This window comes from Salmo salar, chromosome 13, assembly GCF_965601325.2.
Source record: "Salmo salar chromosome 13, fSalSal1, whole genome shotgun sequence".
Taxonomy (NCBI): domain Eukaryota; kingdom Metazoa; phylum Chordata; class Actinopteri; order Salmoniformes; family Salmonidae; genus Salmo; species Salmo salar.
The window spans coordinates 89,459,058-89,482,028 of NC_138303.1; the positions used below are offsets into that span (position 1 = coordinate 89,459,058).

A 22,971-nucleotide genomic window follows, 5' to 3' on the forward strand; every position below is an offset into this window, starting at 1 on the left:
ATCATTCCACAACAATCATTTGTGAAGTGTATTTTGATGTGCGTAAGGAGAATGCATAAGAACAGGCTAATGGATGTCTGCTTACCTGGCCATCCTCTAGCTTAGTTTTGGGATGGGTGAGGATTAATTTGGTCGCCTGCTCCCATTTTGCATGCGTGTCTTCCCATGCCTATAGGGAAGATTATAAAACAAATGTTGAGTTGATGTGAATATCGTGCTTCACAAACATCCTTCCATATTGAAGCATCAGGGTATGAACAGGAACACAGCAGCAGGCCACTCTCACTTCTGTGTTTCCTGCAGTAGGATGTTCGATCCTCCTCAACAGAGCCATCACTCTCTTCTGCAGGGCTGACCGGCCTGAAAACACACAAACACACCATGACAGGAGCCTTGGCCTCTCAGACAGCCCCGACGTCATAACCTGCTGAGCTCTCATGCTGTGACTGCCCTCTAGAGGTGGTACTCTGTCTATACACCATAAGAAACTCCAGGTTATAGGTCATTAGCGCGTTCATTCACTACTAACCTGTGGACATCATGTTGCTGACGGAGGCAAACTCGATGAAGGTGTTGTAGTTGGGCAGGATGGTCTGGACCGGGACCTCGTCCACTCCACAGCGGACCTCAGCCTCCTCACAGAGGTGTCTGAAGCAGGACATGGCCACCAGAACGGCCTCCATGTCAGGGCTCCACAGGAACATGTAGAGACACACCTCCAGCTTAGTCTGGGCCTGTCTACAGATGGGGATGCCACTGCCCACCGTGGCCCGCTCCTGGGGGAGGAAGACAGGACCGAAGGGTTACAACAATGGAGATTTTTCAGGAGGGGATTCTGAATGTTATATACAACATGTCATGCATAGAGCTATCTTTTTGCTTTACTCAAAAAGACAAATATGCCTAAATATAATTCTGAACATTCTATAACCTTGTGCCCTCCTGGATGAGACCCACAGGTATAAGGACTACAAAACCCACAACGCTGTGGCTCACCTTGTTCCTGAGGAGGAACTTGTTCCTGCAGATGAGGATCTCCCTCAGCCACTTAAGGATCTCTGTACTGTTGATCATCTGGTGTCCAACCAGCTTCTTACAGATGAAGAAGAGCACCTGGGAACTGTAGGGTACAACAGCCAATCACAGTCAAACTGGTGGCCTCCATCTGTACTAAGCAATCAGCATCAATGAACACTCAATTTTACCTGGCATCTTAAGGTAAGAGAACATCTATAAAAAGGAGGGCTGAGGCTACCTGATGTCCCAGAAGGTTTCAATGGGAGCATCTGGGTTCCACAGCTCTATGGCCTCAGGTTGATGCAGGACCAAGAGGGCCTATAAAAGGAAGAAAACAGGAGGAGTATGTTTTAGCTACTGTGGCAAAATGGAACCATACTGGAGAAAAAGAGAGCGAGAGAAAGAGAGATGGGGCTCACCTCCATGGCCTCCTGTGAACACTCTCCCATGTTGGCCAGAGGCACCAGCTGCACCAAGCCGGTGATCAGCTCTGCTGTACTGCTCTGGATCTCCTGACCCTGCTTACCTGGGTTCTGACACACACACACAAACAAACACGTAAACAACTACACAGCAATGTACAAACATGCCAAGAGTGGCTTTCCCGGTCTAGTTTGCCTAAAAGTCTTTGCAAATCTCAAACCAGTTCAAAAGGGTGGCACACATCGCACCGAATGTGGATCTCCCGTTCGTCTACCGATTGTTGAGTGTGCTGTTGATGTCTGGCATTTTCACACAATTCTACATGTAAAATCGGTTTGCAAGTACTCTCGGCAGGAAAACGCTATTGGTGTGTTCGAGCCCTAAGACTTTCTAACAAGTCTCTAACCTAACACTTCGCTAATTTGTCTAAATCTAACCCGGCAAGTGGAATTAACAACGATAAATCGCTTAATCCAACAACAAATGTAGAATTAAAGGATAAGTACAACTACTGTGTTACACAGCCATCCTCAAACAGCAAAATAAACATTATTTCTGTCCAGGAGTCCTAAAGTAAACAGAGCAAACACTAACATGTAGCATGAGTTTGGGGTCAGCATGGATGAGCTTGACGAGAGCCAGCAGAAGGTACTTGTGGCTACGCGTGTCCAGGTCTGTGGTCTTCTCCTTGAACTTCAGACTGGTCATCTTCTCCTTGAAGGTCAGACTCTGAAGGAAACGAACAGTAGAGACTATCCATTAGCAGGAGCATTCATTTAAGATGAGGAGAGTGATAGAAAAGAGAAAGGTAAACATGGAAAAATTAAGTAGAGGAGAGGGAGAAACAGATGCAGAGTATCTCTACTATAATCAGACAAACAAGTTCCCACCCTCCGAGCAACAGTGACCCAGCGCACAGGGATCAGGAGAGCCACCAGGAGAGAAGGAATCAGGGGTCAAACAGGGGGCGAGAGAGAGAGAGACACTGTTTCATAAGTGCCCTTCATTGGTGGGCCATGAAACAGGAGGTGGACAAACAGACAGGAGCCTAAGGGGCCATGCCTAAACCATCATGGGCTGGCCACCATGAGGGAGTCAGGCCCACACACAAACACCAGGACACTGCAAACAGGAATTATGGATGAAGAAATAGCATTCTAGTGGTGTTTGAAGGAAATGTTCAACTATGCACCAACACAATCTATAGGCCTCTCATCCGTTCACAGGTGATAAACACAACCAAGTAGCCATCCATAGAACCTAGTTTGAAGGCATATCAACGCTGTGATTATATTAAAATCCTCCATTTAGGAGTTCAAATAAAGACGATGAACAATCCAAAGTATTAGTGAGAGTGCAAGTAGGACTCAGCCTCAACAGGCTGTAGTGCTGAGCAATTAACCAACAAGTCCGTTGTTTTTCTTTTTTAAAACAACTAACTGACCAACATTTGTTCAATTACTTTAACTTCTATTTGTTCAGTTTTTTTCTGTGAGCTCAATGTGCAGTTTCTCTAGAGATAAATCAGATCAAGCCCGAACTGGGCGATTTAGTAGTTTTAGTTTCCAACAGGCCAATGTTCCACATGGTTTAGCGCAGAAAACGTGGTAATTAACTACACTGACCATAATCCATTGCGTGCCTATTTGTCCGGTCTGTGTGGGGCAGACACTGAGGGAGAGAAGAACGTGCGAGACAGAGAGCAGTTGCTTTGTGAGTCATCTACCTGAAAATACAAGATCTAAGTGATTGATAGTTGGTATTCAGCAGTAATAAAAGTATGCCTCATTAACTTTGAAGAACTACTAAAATAGTGATTTTGTCAGACAGTATAGGCAGCAGATCTATAGAGATGAAATGATGACTTGGAACTAAATAATAAAGTAAATCAAATAAAACAAATGTAACACACACAACTGAAATATTTTAAAGTAATGTGAATAAATGGTTAATAAGCAGTAATGGTCCCTAAAATCATTGGCCTTTTATTAATTGTTGTATTCTGTTTTGTTACAGCATTCAATCCACAATGTATAGTGCATTTAATGTTGAATTATATTTGAACGAAAATCGAAAACCGTGATTATTTTTTAATAACCGAAACGACCTCAAATAGCACTACAAATCACTCAGCACTAACAGACTGAGAAGCATGCGCCAGGAGCTAGCTTAGCATACAGATGAGATGGAGTGGAGGGAGGAGTCGGACGCAGGCTCACTTCAACCAGAGCACAGAGGTGGAGGACGACAGGGGCTCTCTTATCTGTGGTAGCCTGAGGGTGGGGTCAGGGGTTAGAGGTCAGCTGCAGAGGAGTCGGAAGGAGGAAGCGTGGGGAGTGGTAGGGGTGGCAGTTATACTTACAGCAACAGACGCCCACTGCCATGCAAAACAGTGACTGTGACAGGTTGGCATCTGAGTGAGTGGGCGGCAGCAGCCAGGTCAAAGAAAATGGAGGAGAAGGAAAGAACGGGGCAATATGAAAAGAGAAAATAAGCAGCAGACAAAGAAGCACCACCGAGTCAATGATGTCAGAGAGTTCCCTCTGCCGTCCTTCACCTCCATGAGATGAGTAGACCAAACACACAGATATGAGCGAGATGACACGCGCACACACAAAATGACAGGGAAGTGAGTGGTTATCAAAGATGGTTATCAAGAGAGTTATCAGATTTATATACAGTACCAGTCAAAAGTTTGAACACACCTACTCATTCAAGGGTTTTTCTATATTTTTACTATTTTCTACATTGCAGAATAATAGTGATATCAAAACTATGAAATAACACATATGGAATCATGTAACCAACAACAAAAAAGTGTTTAATCTAAATATATTTTATATTTGAGGTTCTTCAAAGTAGCCATTCTTTGCCATGATGACAGATTTGCATACTCTTGGAAAAGCATTCCAGGTGAAGCCAATGTCTTGAAGGAGTTCCCACATATGCTGAGCACTTGTTGGCTGCTTTTCCTTCACTCTGCGGTCCAACTCATCCCAAACCATCTCAATTTGGTTGAGGTCGGGTGATTGTGGAGGCCAGCTCATCTGATGCAGCACTCCATCACTCTCCTTCTTGGTCAAATAGCCCTTACACAGCCTGGAGGTGTGTTGGGTCATTGTCCTGTTAGTCCCACTAAGCGCAAACCAGATGGGATGGAGTATCGCTGAGGAATGCTGTGGTAGCCATGCTGGTTAAGTGTGCCTTGAATTCTAAATAAATCACAGACGATGTCACCAGCAAAGCACCCCCACACATCCTTCATGCTTCACGGTGGGAGCCACACATGCTGAGATCATCGTTCACCAACTCTGCGTCTCACAAAGACACGGCGGTTGGAACCAAAAATCTCTAATTTGGACTCATCACACCAAAGGACAGATTTCCACTGGTCTAATGTCCATTGCTCGTGTATCTTGGCCCAAGCAAGTCTCTTCTTCTTATTGGTGTCCTTTAGTAGTGGTTTCTTTGCAGCATTCAACCATGAAGGCCTGATTGACGCAGTCTCTGAACAGTTGAAGTTGAGATTTGTCTGTTACTTGGCCTCTGTGACGCATTTATTTGGGCTGCAATTTCTGAGGCTGTTAACTCTAATGAACTTATCCTCTGCAGCAGAGGTAACTCTGGGTCTTCCTTTCCTGTGGCGGTCCTCATGAGAGCCAGTTTCATCATAGCGCTTGATGGTTTTTGCGACTGCACTTGAAGAAACGTTCAAAGTTCTTGACATTTTCCAGATTGACTGACCTTCATGTCTTAAAGTAATGATGGACTGTCGTTTCTCTTTGCTTATTTGAGCTGTTCTTGCCATAATATGGGTTTAGTCTTTTACAAAATAAGGGCTGTCATCTGTATACCCATCCCTACCATGTCACAACATAACTGATTGGCTCAAACACATTAAGAAGGAAAGAAATTCCACCATTTTTTTTTTAACAAGGCACACCTGTTAATTGAAATGCATTCCATAAATAAAAATAAGAATGGCATGGCTTTTTGTATTTATTTTCTGTAATACCAACTACTCCACCGAAGACATTCTTTAAAAACGTATACTCGGTCATAAGACTTAACGTGGGCAAATAAAATTCATAGAATAAAAAGGAAAGTTTTACATCATCTAAGTCCGAGGGTGGTTTTAAACTTCCAGACTTGGAATTGTTTGAACTCCCTACCCAAGGCTTTTACTTACGACATTTACACTACATGGCCAAAAGTATGTGGACATCCTTTCAAATTAGTGGAATTCGGCTATTTCAGTCACACCTGTTGCTGACAGGTGTATAAAATCGAGCATACAGCCATACAATCTCCATAGACAAACATTGGCAGCATAATGGCCCGTCCTGAAAAGCTCAGTGACTTTCAACGTGGCACCGTCATACAATGGCACCTTTCCAACAAGTCAGTTCATCAAATTTCTGCCCTGCTAGAGCTGCCCCAGTCAACTGTAAGTGCTGTTATTGTGAAGGGGAAACGTTTAGGAGCAACAACGGCTCAGCCGCGAAGTGGTAGGCCACACAAACTCAGAACGGGACCGCAGAGTGTTGAAGCATGTAACATTTATAAATCATCTGTCCTTGGTTGCAACACTCATTACCGAGTTCCGAACTGCTTCTGGATACAACGTCAGCACAAGAACCGAAATGGGTTTCCATGCCCAAGCAGCAGCACACAAGCCTAAGATCACCATGCACAATGCCAAGCGTCGGCTGGAGTGATGAATCACACGTCACCATCTGGCAGTCTGACAGACGAATCTAGGTTCGGGGATGCCAGGAGAATGCTACTTGCCCCAATGCATAACGCCAACTGTAAAGTTTGATGGAGGAGAAACAATGGTCTGGGGCTATTTTCATGGTCCGGGCTAGGCCCCTTAGTTCCAGTGAAGGGAAATCTTAACGCTACAGCATACAGTGACATTCTAGACCAGGCATTCCCAAACTGGGTATGGAGGCATGTGCAATGCCGTCGAGGGTACACCAAATAAAAATGTATTCACATTTTCAAACAGTCCATTTATATTCAATGTGCGGGACAAAATTGAGGCTGATTAAGAAGTTGGACAACACACAGGTCTTTCCATCATTGTGTGATTTTTTGTGTGCAAATGAACTCAAGCTTACGGACAATGTCAAATGTGATATAGCGAATCACCTGAGTGAGTTGGGTGTGCAATTACGCAGGTACCTTCCCGAAACTGATGGAACAAACAACTGAATTGGTTATCCCTTTCATTCCCTGCTTCCAGTCCACTTACCGATATATGAACATGAGAGCCTCATCAAAATTGCAACAAGCGGTTCTGTGAAAATGTAATTTAATCAGAAGCCACTGCCAGATTTCTGGATTGGACTACGCTCAGAGTTTCTTGCCTTGGCAAATCGCGCTGTTAAGACACTGATGCCCTTTGCAACCACGTACCTACAGTATGTGTGGATTCTCGGCCCTCACTAGCATGAAAACTAAATACAGGCACAGACTGTGTGTGGAAAATGATTTAAGACGGAGACCCTCTCCAATACAACCCAACATTGCAGAGTTATGTGCATCCTTTCAAGCACACCCTTCTCATTAACCGGTGGTGAGTTATTCACACTTTTCAATTAACAAATAAAAAGTTTTATATGTAAGATGGCTAAATAAAGAGCAAAATTATTGATTATTATTATTTGTGCCCTGGTCCTAAAAGAGCTCTTTGTCACTTCCACGAGCCGGGTTTTGACAAAAACCTCACACTCATTCTTATGTTTAATAAATGTATTGTATAGTGTGTGTGTGTGTGTGTGTGTGTGTGTGTGTGTGGCAGGCTTACAATGATGACAAAAAACTACATTTGAGAGTGCGCTGACCCTGGTGCTAGAGGGGGTATGCAGCTGGAGGTTGAATGTTTGAAGGAGTACGGGACTATAAAAATAAATGTGGGAACCACTGTTCTAGACAATTCTATGCTTCCAACTTTGTGGAAGGCGCTTTCCTGTTTCAGCATGACAATGCCCCCGTGGACAAAGCGAAGTTCATACGGAAATGGTTTGTCGAGATCGGTGTGGAAGAACTTGACTGACCTGCACAGAGCCCTGTCCTCAACCCCATCGAACACCTTTGGGATGAATTGGAATGCCGAATGCAAGCCAGACCTAATCGCCCAACATCAGTGCCTGACCTCACTAATGCCCTTGTGGCTGAATGGAGTCCCCGCAGCGATGTTCCAACATCTAGTGAGTGGAGGCTGTTATAGCAGCAAAGGGGGGAGCAACTCCATATTAATACCCAGGATTTTGGAATGAGATGTTCGACAAGCAGGCATTCACATACTTTTGGTCATGTAGTGTATCAAAACATTTCGATTTGAAATCTTTTCGACATCAGAGCAACCTTGAAGGAATCTTATTTGAGTTAGAAAAAAACAATTGGAACCAAGATTGGAACCAAATGATGTTAGCACGAGATGGAGGGAAAGTTGGAGCATAAGTAACAAAATTACACTTAAGGAAAATGTATGTTTAATCCAGTATAAAGTAAATGTATAGAATGTATTATACAAGAGAGAAAACTCTACAGCGCAACAGCAGAGTCATGTGTTAAGTGTAAAACTAACAGCTTTCTGGGAATGCTATGAAGTCCAAAATGTATGGACGGAGCTAGAAAGTTGGCTGTCAGAAGTATTACAATGTAAACTTACTTTTAATCTGTCTGCATATTTCATGACATTGCATATAGTGGTGTAGTGAGCTACCCAATGAGCTGGACGATTCATCATTCATCTTGAAAAAAAAACATATATTAAAAACTTGGAAATCAATCAATCCGCCATCATGAACACAATGGACAAATTTAATGATTTATTATTAAAATAGCATGGGGGACCACGAAAAACAAATTGGTACAATTTAAGGCCAAGTGGCAAACAATAATGCACTAATGATGGGGGTGTGAGCATACGGGTCTGGGCAGAGGAGATGTAGTCACTGTTTGAGTGCGTCTAAGTTGTTGTTTGTATGTATAAGTTTGTATTTGGAGTGGGGAGAAAAAATAAAGTGTCTTGGTGGGGAGTGGGAGATCCTGCTCTCCACAGTAAAACCAAACATGGACACTGCAGTCTGGCATTGAATAACATCTCATCCCAACATGGCCCATTCATAAAAATAACAATCATGCACACTCACACACCGGTAATATTTTGGGTTTGTTGAGTATGTTTTTGTTGTGTGTGTGTCTTACCGGAGTCATGCGGAGGGGAGCGTGCGTACTGCAGCCCCTCATCACGTGGCCCAGCGTCTCAGAAACCATGATCCTCAGCTCTCCAGAGTAGCAGTACACCGCATCAATCTTAGGCCACCAGTCCAATGGAGACTGCAGCAAAGGAATGGACAGAGGGTTAAACTCAATCCTGTAAACAAACCTACTGTAGGCTTCATTATAAAACATTTGAAACAGAAATGTAATCCTATAGAGAGACTTGGATAAAACACGGCCGGTAGGTTAAATAGTAATAGTGGGTGTTGAGTCTTATCCCAATTGAAACTCATTCACAAAATGACATAGGGCCTTCAGCCCAGTAGCATTTGTTAGGGTGGAGAGATGGGACTTCTCCAGTTTGCCTGGAGGGGAGAAAGATGGCGGCTGTACTCTCCTACTCTCTGTTACCCACCCACCAACCCAGACAGACAGAGACATGCAAGAACAAAAGCAGCCTCTGACTTCTGCTCACAGACAGGAAGTGCTTTGCGTGAGGGGGGTGAGAGAGAGACCAGTCATACTCTCACTCCCTCACACACAGTCTCCCAGGCACATGGAGAGCTAATAAAAGGGTCTCTGTATGAAATCTTCCCTCAGGCACTTCCTATTGAAACACACAAACACACACACACATAAACCACATGAGTGTCTGCAGCACTTCCTCTCCCTGCATGGCTCATCCAGAGTGAGATGGTAGTCGATCTAATGGCTGGGTAATAGAGCCAGCCCAGTGTATACAGTAGTGACATCATCTACACAAAGTCACCACAGATAAGGTTACCACTGGTCATTCTAGACATGCACTGTGTGCACACACAGCATTGGTCACTTTATATACTTTGAATAGTGGCACTGGACATTGGCATTTGGTGTGTTGATTGATCCCTTAACCCTATGTTGGGCCATGACAACACACACTTACATTGGTGATGATTCTGTGTAGGGAGTTGACCAGGACGAAGTGGAAGGTGGGAGGGGAGGATGAGGCCAGGCAGACCTGAAATGGAGGAGAAAAATAAAGAGAGATTAACCAGAGATCAGAGTCCTTACTGCAACACACCAGTATGTGGTTAAAAAGTGTGCATCAACAACCATTTCTATGAAATACTATACTCCAAAACTCAGCTCCATCATTGACTGAATCAGATGGTTCATTCATCACAAAACCCACTGATATTGCCAATTACTTTAATGATTTTTCCATTGGCAAGATTAGCAAATTTAGGCATGGCATGCCAGCAACAAATGCGGCATTACACATCCAAGTATAACTGATCAAATTATGAAAAACAAGCATTGTAATTTTGAATTCCGTAAAGTGAGTGTGGAAGAAGTGAAAAAACTACTGTTGTCTTTCAACAATAAGCCACTGGGGTCTGACAACTTGGATGGAAAATTACTGAGGATAATAACAGATGATATTGGCCCTCCTCTATTTGCCATATCTTCAATCTAAGCCTAGAGTGTGCCTGGAGGAAAGCAAAAGTAATTATGTTACCCAAGAATAGTAAAGCCCCCCTTTACTCGCTCAAATAGCCAACCAATCAGCTTGTTACCAACCCTTAGTAAACATTTGGAAAAAATTGTATTTGACCAGATACAATGCTATTTTACTGTAAGCACACTTAAAGGGAAGGACATTCAACAAGCACGGCACTTACACAAATGACTGAAGAATGATGATTGATTGGCTGAGAGAAATTGATGATAAAAAGATTGTGGGAGCTGTTTTGTTAGACCTCAGTGCGGCTTTTGACATTATTGATCATAGTCTGCTGATGGAAAAACGTATGTGTTATGGCTTTACACCCCCTGCTATATTGTGGATAAAGAGTTAACTGTCCCAATAAAAAAAAAAGGTCTACCCCTTTTTCATGGTATCCAATTGGTAGTTAAAGTCTTGTCTCATCGCTGCAACTCCCGTATGGACTCGGGCGAGGCGATGGTCGAGAGGCATGCATCCTCCGAAAAACGACCCAACCAAGCCACACTGCTTCTTGACACAATGCCCACTTAGCCTGTCTGGGCTAGGGGGCAGTATTTTCACGGCCAATTAAAAACATACCCGATTTAAACTGGTTACTACTCTTGCCCAGAAATGAGAATATGCATATTATTAGTAGATTTGGATAGAAAACACTCTAAAGTTTCTAAAATTGTTTGAATGGTGTCTGTGAGTATAACAGAACTCATATGGCAGGCAAAAACCTGAGAAGATTCCAAGTAGGAAGTGGCCTGTCTGCGATTTTGTAGTTCTCCTTTTGCTTGTCTATCGAAACTACAGTATCCGTGGGGTTATGTTGCACTTTCTAAGGCTTCCATTGGCTCTCTAAAGCCGCCAGAAAGCGGATTGGGGCGTCTCCTGTCTCTGGGCAAAGTATAGTAACTCAGTTTGTCAGTGGTCTGCCTGAGGACAAAGGGAATGGAAATGCGCGTTCACGAGACCTCGCCATTTTTTATTTTCCTCTTTGAATGAATACAGTATTGTCCGGTTGGAATATTATTGCTATTTTAAGAGAAAAATACCTTTTTTTTTAAATTTTAAACAGCGTTTGACATGCTTCTAAGTACGGTAATGGAACATTTTGAAATGTATTGTCTCGAAATGCACTCGCGCGTTACCCTTTGGATAGTGACCTGAACGCAAACAAAACGGGGGTATTTGCACATAACTATGGAATATTTGGAACAAAAACAACATTTGTTGTAGAAGTAACAGTCCTGGGAGTGCATTCTGACGAAGAACAGCAAAGGTAACCCAATTTTTCTAATAGTAATTCTGAGTTTAGGTGACCCCGAAGTTGGCGAGTGTCAAATTAGCTAGCCGTGATGGCTGAGCTATGTCTTCAGAATATTGCAAAATGTGCTTTCGCCGAAAAGCTATTTTAAATCTGACATAGCGATTGCATAAAGGAGTTCTGTATCTATAATTATTAAAATAATTGTTATGTATTTTGTCAACGTTTATGATGAGTAATTTAATAAATTCACCGGAAGTTTTGGGTGGGAATGCTAGTTCTGAACATCACATGCTAATGTCAAAAGCTGTTTTTTTTATATAAATATGAACTTGATTGAACAAAACATGCATGTATTGTATAACATAATGTCCTAGGAGTGTCATCTGATGAAGATCAAAGGTTAGTGCTGCATTTAGCTGTGTTTTGTGTTTTTGTGACATATATGCTTGCTTGAAAAATGGCTGTGTGGTTATTTGTGTCCATGTACTCTCCTAACATAATCTAATATTTTGCTTTCGCTGTAAAGCCTTTTTGAAATCGGACAATGTGGTTAGATTAACGAGTCTCTTATCTTTCAAATGGTGTAAAATAGTCGTATGTTTGAAATATAGAAATTATTGAATTTTTGAGGTATTTGTATTTCGCGCCACGCGATTTCACTGGCTGTTGAATAGAGTGGGACGCTAACGTCCCACCTAGCCCATAGAAGTTAACCCGGAATCCAGCCACACCAATGTGTCGGAGAAAACACCGTACACCTGGCGACCGTGTCAGTGTGCATGGTACCGGCCCGCCACAGGAGTCTCTAGAGTGTGATGGGACAAAGACATCTCTGCTGGCCAAACCCTCCCCTAACCCGGACGACGCTGGGCCAATTGTGCGCCGCCCCATGGGTCTCCCGGTTGCGACAGAGCCTGGAAAGCGTTACCTGTCTAACAGAACACAGAGGCTGTTCTAATGGAAGCCTCTCCAACATAATCCAGGTAAAATCAGGAATTCCCCTGGGCAGCTGTCTAGGCCCCTTACTTTTTTCAATCTTTACTAATGACATGCCACTGGCCTTGAGTAAAGCTATGTATGCGGCGGACTCAACACTATACACGTCAGTTCTAAAGCGAGTGAAATCACTGCTTAATAAAGAGCTGCAGTCAGGTTCAGAATGGGTGGCAAGGAATAAGCTGGTCCTAAATATTTCAAAAACTAAAAGCATTGTAATTTGTGACAAATCATTCACTAAACCTCAACTGAATCTTGTAATGAATAATGTGGACATTGAGGTGACTAAACTGCTTGGAGTAACCCTGGATTGTAAACTGTCATGGTCAAAACATGTTGATACAACAGTAGCTAAAATGGGGAGAAGTCTGTCCATAATAAAGCGCTGTCCTGCCTTTTTAACAACACTATCAATGAGGCAGGTCCTACAGGCTCTCGTTTTGTCGCATCTGGACTACGGTTCAGTCGTATGGTCAGGTGCAACAAAGAGGATCCTTGGAAAATTTTAATTGGCTCAGAACAGGGCAGCACGGCTGGCCCTTAAATGTACACGGAGAGCTAATATTAATAATATGCATATCAATCTCTCATGACTCAAAGTGAATTAGAGATTGACTTAACCTGTTAGGGCTAGGGGGCAGTATTGACACGGCCGGATAAAAAACGTACCCGATTTAATCTGGTTACTACTCCTGCCCAGTAACTAGAATATGCATATAATTATTGGCTTCGGATAGAAAACACCCTAAAGTTTCTAAAACTGTTTGAATGGTGTCTGTGAGTATAACAGAACTCAAATGGCAGGCCAAAACCTGAGAAGATTCCATGCAGGAAGTGGCCTGTCTGACAAGTTGTGTTTCATCTTGGCTCTTTTTATTGAAGACTGAGGATCTTTGCTCTAACGTGACACTTCCTACGGCTCCCATAGGCTCTCAGAGCCCAGGAAAAAGCTGAACGATATCGAGGCAGCCTCTGGCTGAAACACATTATCGCTTTTGGCAAGTGGCCGATCAGAGTACTATGGGCTTAGGCGCGTGCCCGAGTCAACCCCATGCTTTATTTTCTTTCGTCTGTTTACCTAAACGCAGATTCCCGGTCGGAATATTATCGCTTTTTTATGAGAAAAATGGCATAAAAATTGATTTTAAACAGCGGTTGACATGCTTCGAAGTACGGTAATGGAATATTTAGCATTTTTTTGTCACGAATTGCGCCATGCTCGTCACCCTTATTTACCCTTTCGGATAGTGTCTTGAACGCACGAACAAAACGCCGCTGTTTGGATATAACTATGGATTATTTTGAACCAAACCAACCAACCATTTGTTATTGAAGTAGAAGTCCTGGGAGTGCATTCTGACGAAGACAGCAAAGGTAATAACATTTTTCTTATAGTAAATGTGACTTTTCTGAGTGCTAAACTTGCTGGGTGTCTAAATAGCTAGCCCTGTGATGCCGGGCTATCTACTGAGAATATTGCAAAATGTGCTTTCACCGAAAAGCTATTTTAAAAATCGGACATATCGAGTGCATAGAGGAGTTCTGTATCTATAATTCTTAAAATAATTGCTATGCTTTTTGTGAACGTTTATCGTGAGTAATTTAGTAAATTCACCGGCAGTGTTCGGTGGGAATGCTAGTCACATGCTAGTCACATGCTAATGTAAAAAGCTGGTTTTTGATATAAATATGAACTTGATTGAACAAAACATGCATGTATTGTATAACATAATGTCCTAGGGTTGTCATCTGATGAAGATCATCAAAGGTTAGTGCTGCATTTAGCTGTGGTTTGGGTTTATGTGACATTATATGCTAGCTTGAAAAATGGGTGTCTGATTATTTCTGGCTGGGTACTCTGCTGACATAATCTAATGTTTTGCTTTCGTTGTAAAGTCTTTTTGAAATCGGACAGTGTGGTTAGATTAACGAGAGTCTTGTCTTTAAAATGGTGTAAAATAGTCATATGTTTGAAAAATTGAAGTTTTTGCATTTCTAAGGTTTTTGAATAACGCGCCACGGGATTACACTGGCTGTTACGTAGGTGGGACGATTTGGTGCCACCTACCCTAGAGAGGTTAATCACTACTTGTTTTTGTAAGAAGTGTTGACCTGCTGAATGCATTGAGGTGTCTGTTTTAAACTACTAGCACACAGCTTGGACACCCATGCATACCCCACAAGACATGTCACCAAAGGTTTCTTCACAATCCCCAAGCCAAGAACAGACTATGGGAGGCACACAGTACTACACAGAGCCATGACTACATGGAACTCTATTTCACATCAGGTAACTGATGCAAGCAGATAGAAATACACCGTACGGAACAGCAGGGATTGTGAAGAAACACACACATGATAAGACATGCACATACACATGGATGTTGTATTGTAAATATGTGATAGTGGAGTAGCGGCCTGAGGGAACACACTAAATGTATTAGTTAAGTGTTATGAAATGTAATGTCATGTAATATTTTAAACTGTATATATAACTGACTTAATGTTGCTGGACCCCAGGAAGAGTAGCAAGGGGATCCTTAATAAATACCTTAAAATGCTGGTTGTTGTGGGGATTGATGCGGAAACAAGAGACAAAGCAGTCGATCATGAGGTCCACGTCTGCATTCTGGCTTCCCGCCCCTCTGGAGAAAGGCTTGGCTGGGTTGAAGAGCAGGGCCTGACAGGAGAAGGGAGAAACAACGTCCATAGCATCAGATGTGACTGGTTACCACTGGTGACTAATACTGGATACTATGTTTATAATACCTTCCCATAACACAGATGACCAGAGGACAATCTGTGGCTGATGCTCACCTTAAGGTCCACTACGATGGACTGCACCAGGAGGAAGATGACAGAGTGGTCCTCCCAGTTGATGTAGGTGGAGGCCTTGCAGAGTTTGACACAAGCGATGGCAGCACTCTCAGTCAGCTGTTTACTGCTCCCGTGGCCGGCCAGGGCCTTCCTCAGGTTCTCCAGGAACAGTTTCTGTTAGGGACAGAAGAGTACTGTAACAGTACTGTATGAGAGAAGAGTAGTGTACTGTAAGACATGGCTGATTAGAACCCTAGTGTGTGCCCTGCCCCGTGGGTGTGTTGTGTCTGACCTTATTGACCTTGGTGTCCTCTACAGTCTCTCTGGAGATGTCCTGTGTGATGTCGGGACAGAGGATGAGGAGGATGATCTGCAGTGGCCACACGGCTGCCTTCCTCTTGGCACTCTCAGCAAAACTGTCCACCAGGTCAAACAGCTTCTCTGCACAGTCTGGGAGAGACCCGGCCAGGCAACACACAGTTTGGGAGAGACACAACCAAGCAACAACATAGTCAATAACACAGACATACAGTACCAGTCAAAAGTGTGGACACACCTACTCATTCAAGTGTTTTTCTTAATTTTTACTATAGTCTACATTGTAGAATAATAGTGAAGACATCAAAACTATGAAATAACACATATGGAATCATGTAGTAACCAAAAAGTGTTAAATCAAAATAGATGTTATATTTGAGATTCTTCAAAGTAGCCACCCTTTGCTTTGATGACAGCTTTGCACACTCTTGGCATTCTCTCAACCAGCTTCATAAGGTAGTCACCTGGAATGCATTATAATTAACAGTTATGCCTTGTTAAAAGTGAATTTGTGGAATTTCTTTCCTTCTTAATGCGTTTGAGCCAATCAGTTGTGTTGTGACAAGGTAGGGGTGGTATACAGAAGATAGCCCTATTTGGTAAAATACCAAATCCATATCATGGAAAGAACCATCAAGCGCTTTGATGAAACTGGCTCTCATGAGGACCGCAACAGGAAGACCCAGAGTTACCTCTGCTGCAGAGGATAAGTTCATTAGAGTTACCAGCCTCAGAAATTGCAGCCAAAAAAGAAATGCGTCAGAGTTCAAGTAACAGACACATCTCAAATCAACTGTTTAGAGGAGACAGCGTCAACCAGGCCTTCATGGTCGAATTTCTGAAAAGAAACCCCTACTAAAGAACACCAATAAGAAGAAGACTAGCTTGGGCCAAGAAACACCTGCAATGGACATTAGACTGGTGGAAATCTGTCCTTTGGTCTGATGAGTCCAAATTTTTGATTTTTGGTTCCAACCGCCGTGTCTTTTTGAGACGCAGAGTAGGTGAATGGATGATCTCTGCATGTGTGGTTCCCACCGTGAAGCATGGAGGAGGAGGTGTGATGGTGTGGGGGTGCTTTGCTGGTGAAACTATTGTGATTTATTTAGAATTCAAGGCACACTTAACCAGCATGGCTAACAGCATTCTGCAGCGATACACCATCCAATCTGGTTTGCGCTTAGTGGGACTATCATTTGTTTTTCAACAGGACAATGACACAGCCCTTACACAGCCTGGAGGTGTGTTATTTGACCAAGAAGGAGAGTAATGGAATGCTGCATCAGATGACCTGGCCTCCATAATCACCCTACCTCAACCCATTTGAGATGGGTTGAGTTGGACAGCAGAGTGAAGGAAAAGCAGCCAACAAGTGCTCAGCATATGTGGGAACTCCAAGACTGTTGGAAAAGCATTCCAGGTGAAGCTGGTTGAGAGAATACCAAGAGTGTGCAAAGCGGTCAAAATATATTTAGATTTGTTTAACACTTTTTTTGTTATTTCATAGTTTTGATGTCTTCACTATTATTCTACAACGTAGAAAATAGTAAAAAAAAGAAAAGAAAAACCCTTGAATAAGTAGGTGTCCAAACTTTTGACTGGTACTGTATGATTCATCACTAAGTGTAACATTAGAACTGTAACTGCATTCTCACCAGCCATGTCTGTCTGTGGCCTCTGGTATAGCATGGTGAACTCATCAGGGTAGTTCTCCACCCAGTTCCAGAAGGCCTGAGGGGAGAGAGAAGGGGGTCACACCACCTGCCTGGGAAGCACTGTACCTATCTTCTACTCGCAAAGAAGACTATCAACAACACAACAACTTGCAACAATATTTCCTGTCCTGATTGTAATGTCAAGCTTCAAGACTGGGGCTTCTGGCGAGCCACAGACGGTTAGTGTAACTGAAGTGTATCCAGATGCCTGAGCAGCTCCACAGAAATGTACTAGAGCAGAAGGAGCAGGGCAACAGGAAGTCAACAGACACTGTACTAGAGCAGGAGGAGCAGGGCAACAGGAAGTCAACAGACACTGTACTAGAGCAGGAGGAGCAGGGCAACAGGAAGTCAACAGACACTGTACTAGAGCAGGAGGAGCAGGGCAACAGGAAGTCAACAGACACTGTACTAGAGCAGGAGGAGCAGGGCAACAGGAAGTCAACAGACACTGTACTAGAGCAGGAGGAGCAGGGCAACAGGAAGTCAACAGACACTGCACTAGAGCAGGAGGAGCAGGGCAACAGGAAGTCAACAGACACTGCACTAGAGCAGGAGGAGTAGGGAAACAGGAGATGTGGACCAGAGACCACTAGGTGGAGAAAGTGAGTCTGTAGATAGATGTGTAAGAGAGAAACAGAGAGAGAGAGACAGTGGCAGACAGAGAGGCAGACAGAGAGAGAGAGAGAGAGAGAGAGAGATACTCACCTTCTCTAAACTGTTGATGACACTTAGCTGGGCAGGCTTCTTGAGGGCTTTGAATTTAAACACCGTCTCTGCAGGAGGAAATGACAACCAATACTGAGTCCACACTGAACCTCAACAACGGTGCACAACTCAAAAGAAACAGAACATCTTTGGCTCTATCAAACGGATAACTTCAAATGGGACGGCTGTAGTCCAAAATAAAGCAATGTGACTGATAAGAATACACAAATACCTTGGAGCAGTTTCTTTAGCTTGGCACAGTCCACATTAATGTACTGGATGAGCTCGATGTCATGGACATCCACTGTGTCCTCCGAACACAAGGTGAGCTCCTGCAACCTGAGGGGAAACGCCGCAGAGATGGATCTTCAATCAAGATGGTTATTTTAATCTCCTCGAATATTCACATTCAATAGAATCACATCATTAGAACATGATAGAGAAGTAGCAGTAGAGCATCATAATAGAAACAGTAATCAAACGGTAAGCCTAGGTCTCATCTGACTAATGGTAATAACGTGACAGACTAGTCTGGGTGAATGGGCAATGCTTTCAAGGTAAAAGCTGAGGACAAAAAGAGAGAGAGGCGACACTGGGGAGTGGTTGAGGTCAACTCTCTAACCCTGTTTTAACATCACATAACATAACCAACTCCACATGATTTAATAACCAGCCACTTCATCAGTCTGGGCCTGCCAGTCATGGACCAATAAGACCACAACACAGCTCGGTTAACAAGTGCAGACTGCAACACAGACAAGTGGAGCAGCACTCTTGTCTTCTACCTCAGAACCAACTTGTACACCAGTGCAAGGAGGAGGAAGACAAAATATGTGCTTTCTGAGCTTCAACAAATAATTAATATACCCGAGTGGTTAATATTTACAGATGTTTTCTCCCCACTCCAAACCACTCAGCTCTGACACACACAGGTCAACACACAGGTGAGCGTGCGCACGCGCGCACACACACACACACACACACACACACACACACACACACACACACACACACACACACACACACACACACACACACACACACACACACACACACACACACACACACACACACACACACACACACACACACAGTGCGCACGCATGTGAGTATGCCTCCATGTCTTGTGCAGGTCCAGGTCCTTTGGGGGTTGGTTTCACAGTGGAACATTACTCCATGAGACACAGACAAAGAGACTCTTTATGAAGGCTACCGACAGACTCCCTTTCTCCCTCTATTTATTTCTCTATCTATCGAGGTAGATGATAGCTCCAGCTTCTTTTTTCCTCCTTGCTCTCACTGAAGCCGACAGGCCTGAACTGATGTACACTTAAAGGTAACCCTTCCTCTACGTACAGCCTGAGGTCTACTACTGTGGCCTGTCGCTTCTCAGAGCAGTTTGGGCTGAGGGTTAGAGTTCTGGGTGTTTATGATTAATGTCACCTGGTGGAGATGCGGCTGAACACGGCATTGAAGTTGTTGCAGCTGAGGGAGAAGAGGACCCCGGAGGCGGAGCTACGTAGCTCGGCGGCGTGCTGGTGGCCCTCGCGGTACGTGTGGATGAAATGACAGATCTCTGGCAGCAGCTGTTTCACCAGCATGGTCTCATCCAGACGCAGGCAGTCCTTCGGTTGCTGAGGGATGAAGGGAAGGAAGGAGAGACCAGGAAGGGAGGGATTAGAGGAAAGGTTAGAGGTCAAACATGAGAAAACCATTCAATGTCCTCACTGCCCGATTAGCCCAGAGGAGAGAATAGACCAGAATAAAACCCTGCCACACGGAGAGAACGGTCAGTCAGGCTTCAGTCACAAGGCAAGCATCCCTGAAGTCACACATTCCCTCTCATACATGAAGATATAAAACATACTAGGTCTAAAACATCCTGACCAATAGGTAAGATATCACATATTTTAGATACAGTGCATTCTGATGCCTCTCACAGCCTTGAAATAATGCTGTAAATCTAGCTGAGATAATGGCTCTGGACAGAGCTATCCAGACTAATGATTCTACATGCTGGATTTGGACCTGCTGCACTGCAGGCCTGGGACCTGTCATTACCCCAGCACACTGTGGAGGGACTGGGGATAGAGAGCTCTACTGCAGGCCTGGGAAATGTCATTACCCCAGCACACTGTGGAGGGACTGGGGACAGACAGCTCTACAGCAGGCCTGGGACCTGTCATTGCCCCAGCACACTGTGGAGGGACTGGGGACAGAGAGCTCTACTGCAGGCCTGGGACCTGTCATTACACCAGCACACTGTTGGGGGAGTTGGGAAAGAGAAGGCTCTACTGCAGGCCTGGGACCTGTCATTACACCAGCACACTGTTGGGGGAGTTGGGAAAGAGAAGGCTCTACTGCAGGCCTGGGACCTGTCATTACACCAGCACACTGTGGAGGGACTGGGGACAGAGAGCTCTACTGCAGGCCTGGGACCTGTCATTACCCCAGCACACTGTGGAGGGACTGGGGACAGAGAGCTCTACTGCAGGCCTGGGACCTGTCGTTACCCCAGCACACTGTGGAGGGACTGGGGACAGAGAGCTCTACTGCAGGCCTGGGACCTGTCGTTACCCCAGCACACTGTGGAGGGACTGGGGACAGAGAGCTCTACTGCAGGCCTGGGACCTGTCGTTACCCCAGCACACTGTGGAGGGACTGGGGACAGAGAGCTCTACTGCAGGCCTGGGACCTGTCATTACCCCAGCACACTGTGGAGGGACTGGGGACAGAGAGCTCTACTGCAGGCCTGGGACCTGTCATTACCCCAGCACACTGTGGAGGGACTGGGGACAGAGAGCTCTACTGCAGGCCTGGGACCTGTCATTACACCAGCACACTGTTGGGGGAGTTGGGAAAGAGAAGGCTCTACTGCAGGCCTGGGACCTGTCATTACACCAGCACACTGTTGGGGGAGTTGGGAAAGAGAAGGCTCTACTGCAGGCCTGGGACCTGTCATTACACCAGCACACTGTTGGGGGAGTTGGGAAAGAGAAGGCTCTACTGCAGGCCTGGGACCTGTCATTACACCAGCACACTGTTGGGGGAGTTGGGAAAGAGAAGGCTCTACTGCAGGCCTGGGACCTGTCATTACACCAGCACACTGTTGGGGGAGTTGGGAAAGAGAAGGCTCTACTGCAGGCCTGGGACCTGTCATTACACCAGCACACTGTTGGGGGAGTTGGGAAAGAGAAGGCTCTACTGCAGGCCTGGGACCTGTCATTACACCAGCACACTGTTGGGGGAGTTGGGAAAGAGAAGGCTCTACTGCAGGCCTGGGACCTGTCATTACACCAGCACACTGTTGGGGGAGTTGGGAAAGAGAAGGCTCTACTGCAGGCCTGGGACCTGTCATTACACCAGCACACTGTTGGGGGAGTTGGGAAAGAGAAGGCTCTACTGCAGGCCTGGGACCTGTCATTACACCAGCACACTGTTGGGGGAGTTGGGAAAGAGAAGGCTCTACTGCAGGCCTGGGACCTGTCATTACACCAGCACACTGTTGGGGGAGTTGGGAAAGAGAAGGCTCTACTGCAGGCCTGGGACCTGTCATTACACCAGCACACTGTTGGGGGAGTTGGGAAAGAGAAGGCTCTACTGCAGGCCTGGGACCTGTCATTACACCAGCACACTGTTGGGGGAGTTGGGAAAGAGAAGGCTCTACTGCAGGCCTGGGACCTGTCATTACACCAGCACACTGTTGGGGGAGTTGGGAAAGAGAAGGCTCTACTGCAGGCCTGGGACCTGTCATTACACCAGCACACTGTTGGGGGAGTTGGGAAAGAGAAGGCTCTACTGCAGGCCTGGGACCTGTCATTACACCAGCACACTGTTGGGGGAGTTGGGAAAGAGAAGGCTCTACTGCAGGCCTGGGACCTGTCATTACACCAGCACACTGTTGGGGGAGTTGGGAAAGAGAAGGCTCTACTGCAGGCCTGGGACCTGTCATTACACCAGCACACTGTTGGGGGAGTTGGGAAAGAGAAGGCTCTACTGCAGGCCTGGGACCTGTCATTACACCAGCACACTGTTGGGGGAGTTGGGAAAGAGAAGGCTCTACTTGGGGACAGTGGTGGATCATTAAGTGAAATATTTCATTGAAAAGAGAATGATTTTCTGATTACGAGTACAGGTGTAATATGTCAATTTTAAATGAACTTGCAGGGACATGGGCTACTGAAAGAGGACATCAACGAGGCAAAAATAGTTAGAAAAAAAGCATTCAGATTTCAAGAAAAAGGATGACTTGAAGAACCTAACAGCTGTCATCCATCCGAGAGCTCGTAGTAAAAAAATGAATACAACTGTCCGGAAACTCGGGGCAATCCCATTGGAGGATCAGAATGCAAAGTGAAGATGAGCAAGCACCTGGAAAAGCAATCTTCAGTGAGCACATCTTTACTAAGGAGAGGAGAGAAGGGAAAGTAGCCAGGGGACTACTGGCTACTAACAGAGTTCCCAAAGACTGAAAAAAAGAGACAGGACTCAAACACACAGTTTCTGTGTGGGGCGGGGAAAGGGCTCAGATCCAGTCCAGAGCAAAGGCCACTGTCCCCACTGAGACAAAACATCTCCACCACAGACAGCCCACCACATTCTATTGTGTTATGCTGATATCTAATGGAGATCTGCTGATAAAAACCAGAACGCTGCATTAGGAGAGCATGCAGGGAGACAAGGAAACAAACCAGGAAAAAAACAGAGGGAGGAAAGGAGAACGAAGGAGAGTGAGCGAGGAAGGGAGTCGGAGATATAAAAGCGACATGCATCCATCATTTCCGTTTCTGATGGGGAATGATCCTCACCCCAGCAAGGCACTTCTCCAGTGTGTCCAGGATGATGAGCTGAGAGAGATACAGGTTCTTCTCCGCAGCCTCTCCAAATATTCGCTAGGGGAGAAAGAGGAGACATGGTTGAGACATCTCCAACACTGTACCTGGCTCCATAGGCTTCAACAGACATTGTTTGCACATACAGCGCACACACACACACACACA

The 22,971-nt window shown here is 44.9% G+C and overlaps 1 protein-coding gene across 4 annotated transcripts in view; it reads right to left on the reverse strand.

Annotated features, from left to right (window-relative positions):
• LOC106567758 (neurofibromin) overlaps positions 1-22,971 on the reverse strand; it is a 77,938-nt gene that overhangs the window by 47,089 nt on the left and 7,878 nt on the right. For all 4 annotated transcript variants that reach the window (XM_045692332.2, XM_045692333.2, XM_014137461.3 and 1 more), the window contains exons 3-19: positions 22,780-22,863; positions 19,415-19,605; positions 18,204-18,310; positions 17,972-18,039; positions 17,204-17,279; positions 15,523-15,680; positions 15,231-15,404; positions 14,965-15,093; positions 9,599-9,673; positions 8,659-8,790; positions 2,035-2,169; positions 1,437-1,550; positions 1,256-1,335; positions 997-1,120; positions 530-776; positions 287-360; positions 86-169 (exon numbers count right to left, since the gene is read on the reverse strand). In XM_045692332.2, the coding sequence (XP_045548288.2) occupies positions 86-169; positions 287-360; positions 530-776; positions 997-1,120; positions 1,256-1,335; positions 1,437-1,550; positions 2,035-2,169; positions 8,659-8,790; positions 9,599-9,673; positions 14,965-15,093; positions 15,231-15,404; positions 15,523-15,680; positions 17,204-17,279; positions 17,972-18,039; positions 18,204-18,310; positions 19,415-19,605; positions 22,780-22,863 (2,052 nt within the window). The remainder of the gene's footprint in view (positions 1-85; positions 170-286; positions 361-529; positions 777-996; positions 1,121-1,255; positions 1,336-1,436; positions 1,551-2,034; positions 2,170-8,658; positions 8,791-9,598; positions 9,674-14,964; positions 15,094-15,230; positions 15,405-15,522; positions 15,681-17,203; positions 17,280-17,971; positions 18,040-18,203; positions 18,311-19,414; positions 19,606-22,779; positions 22,864-22,971) is intronic.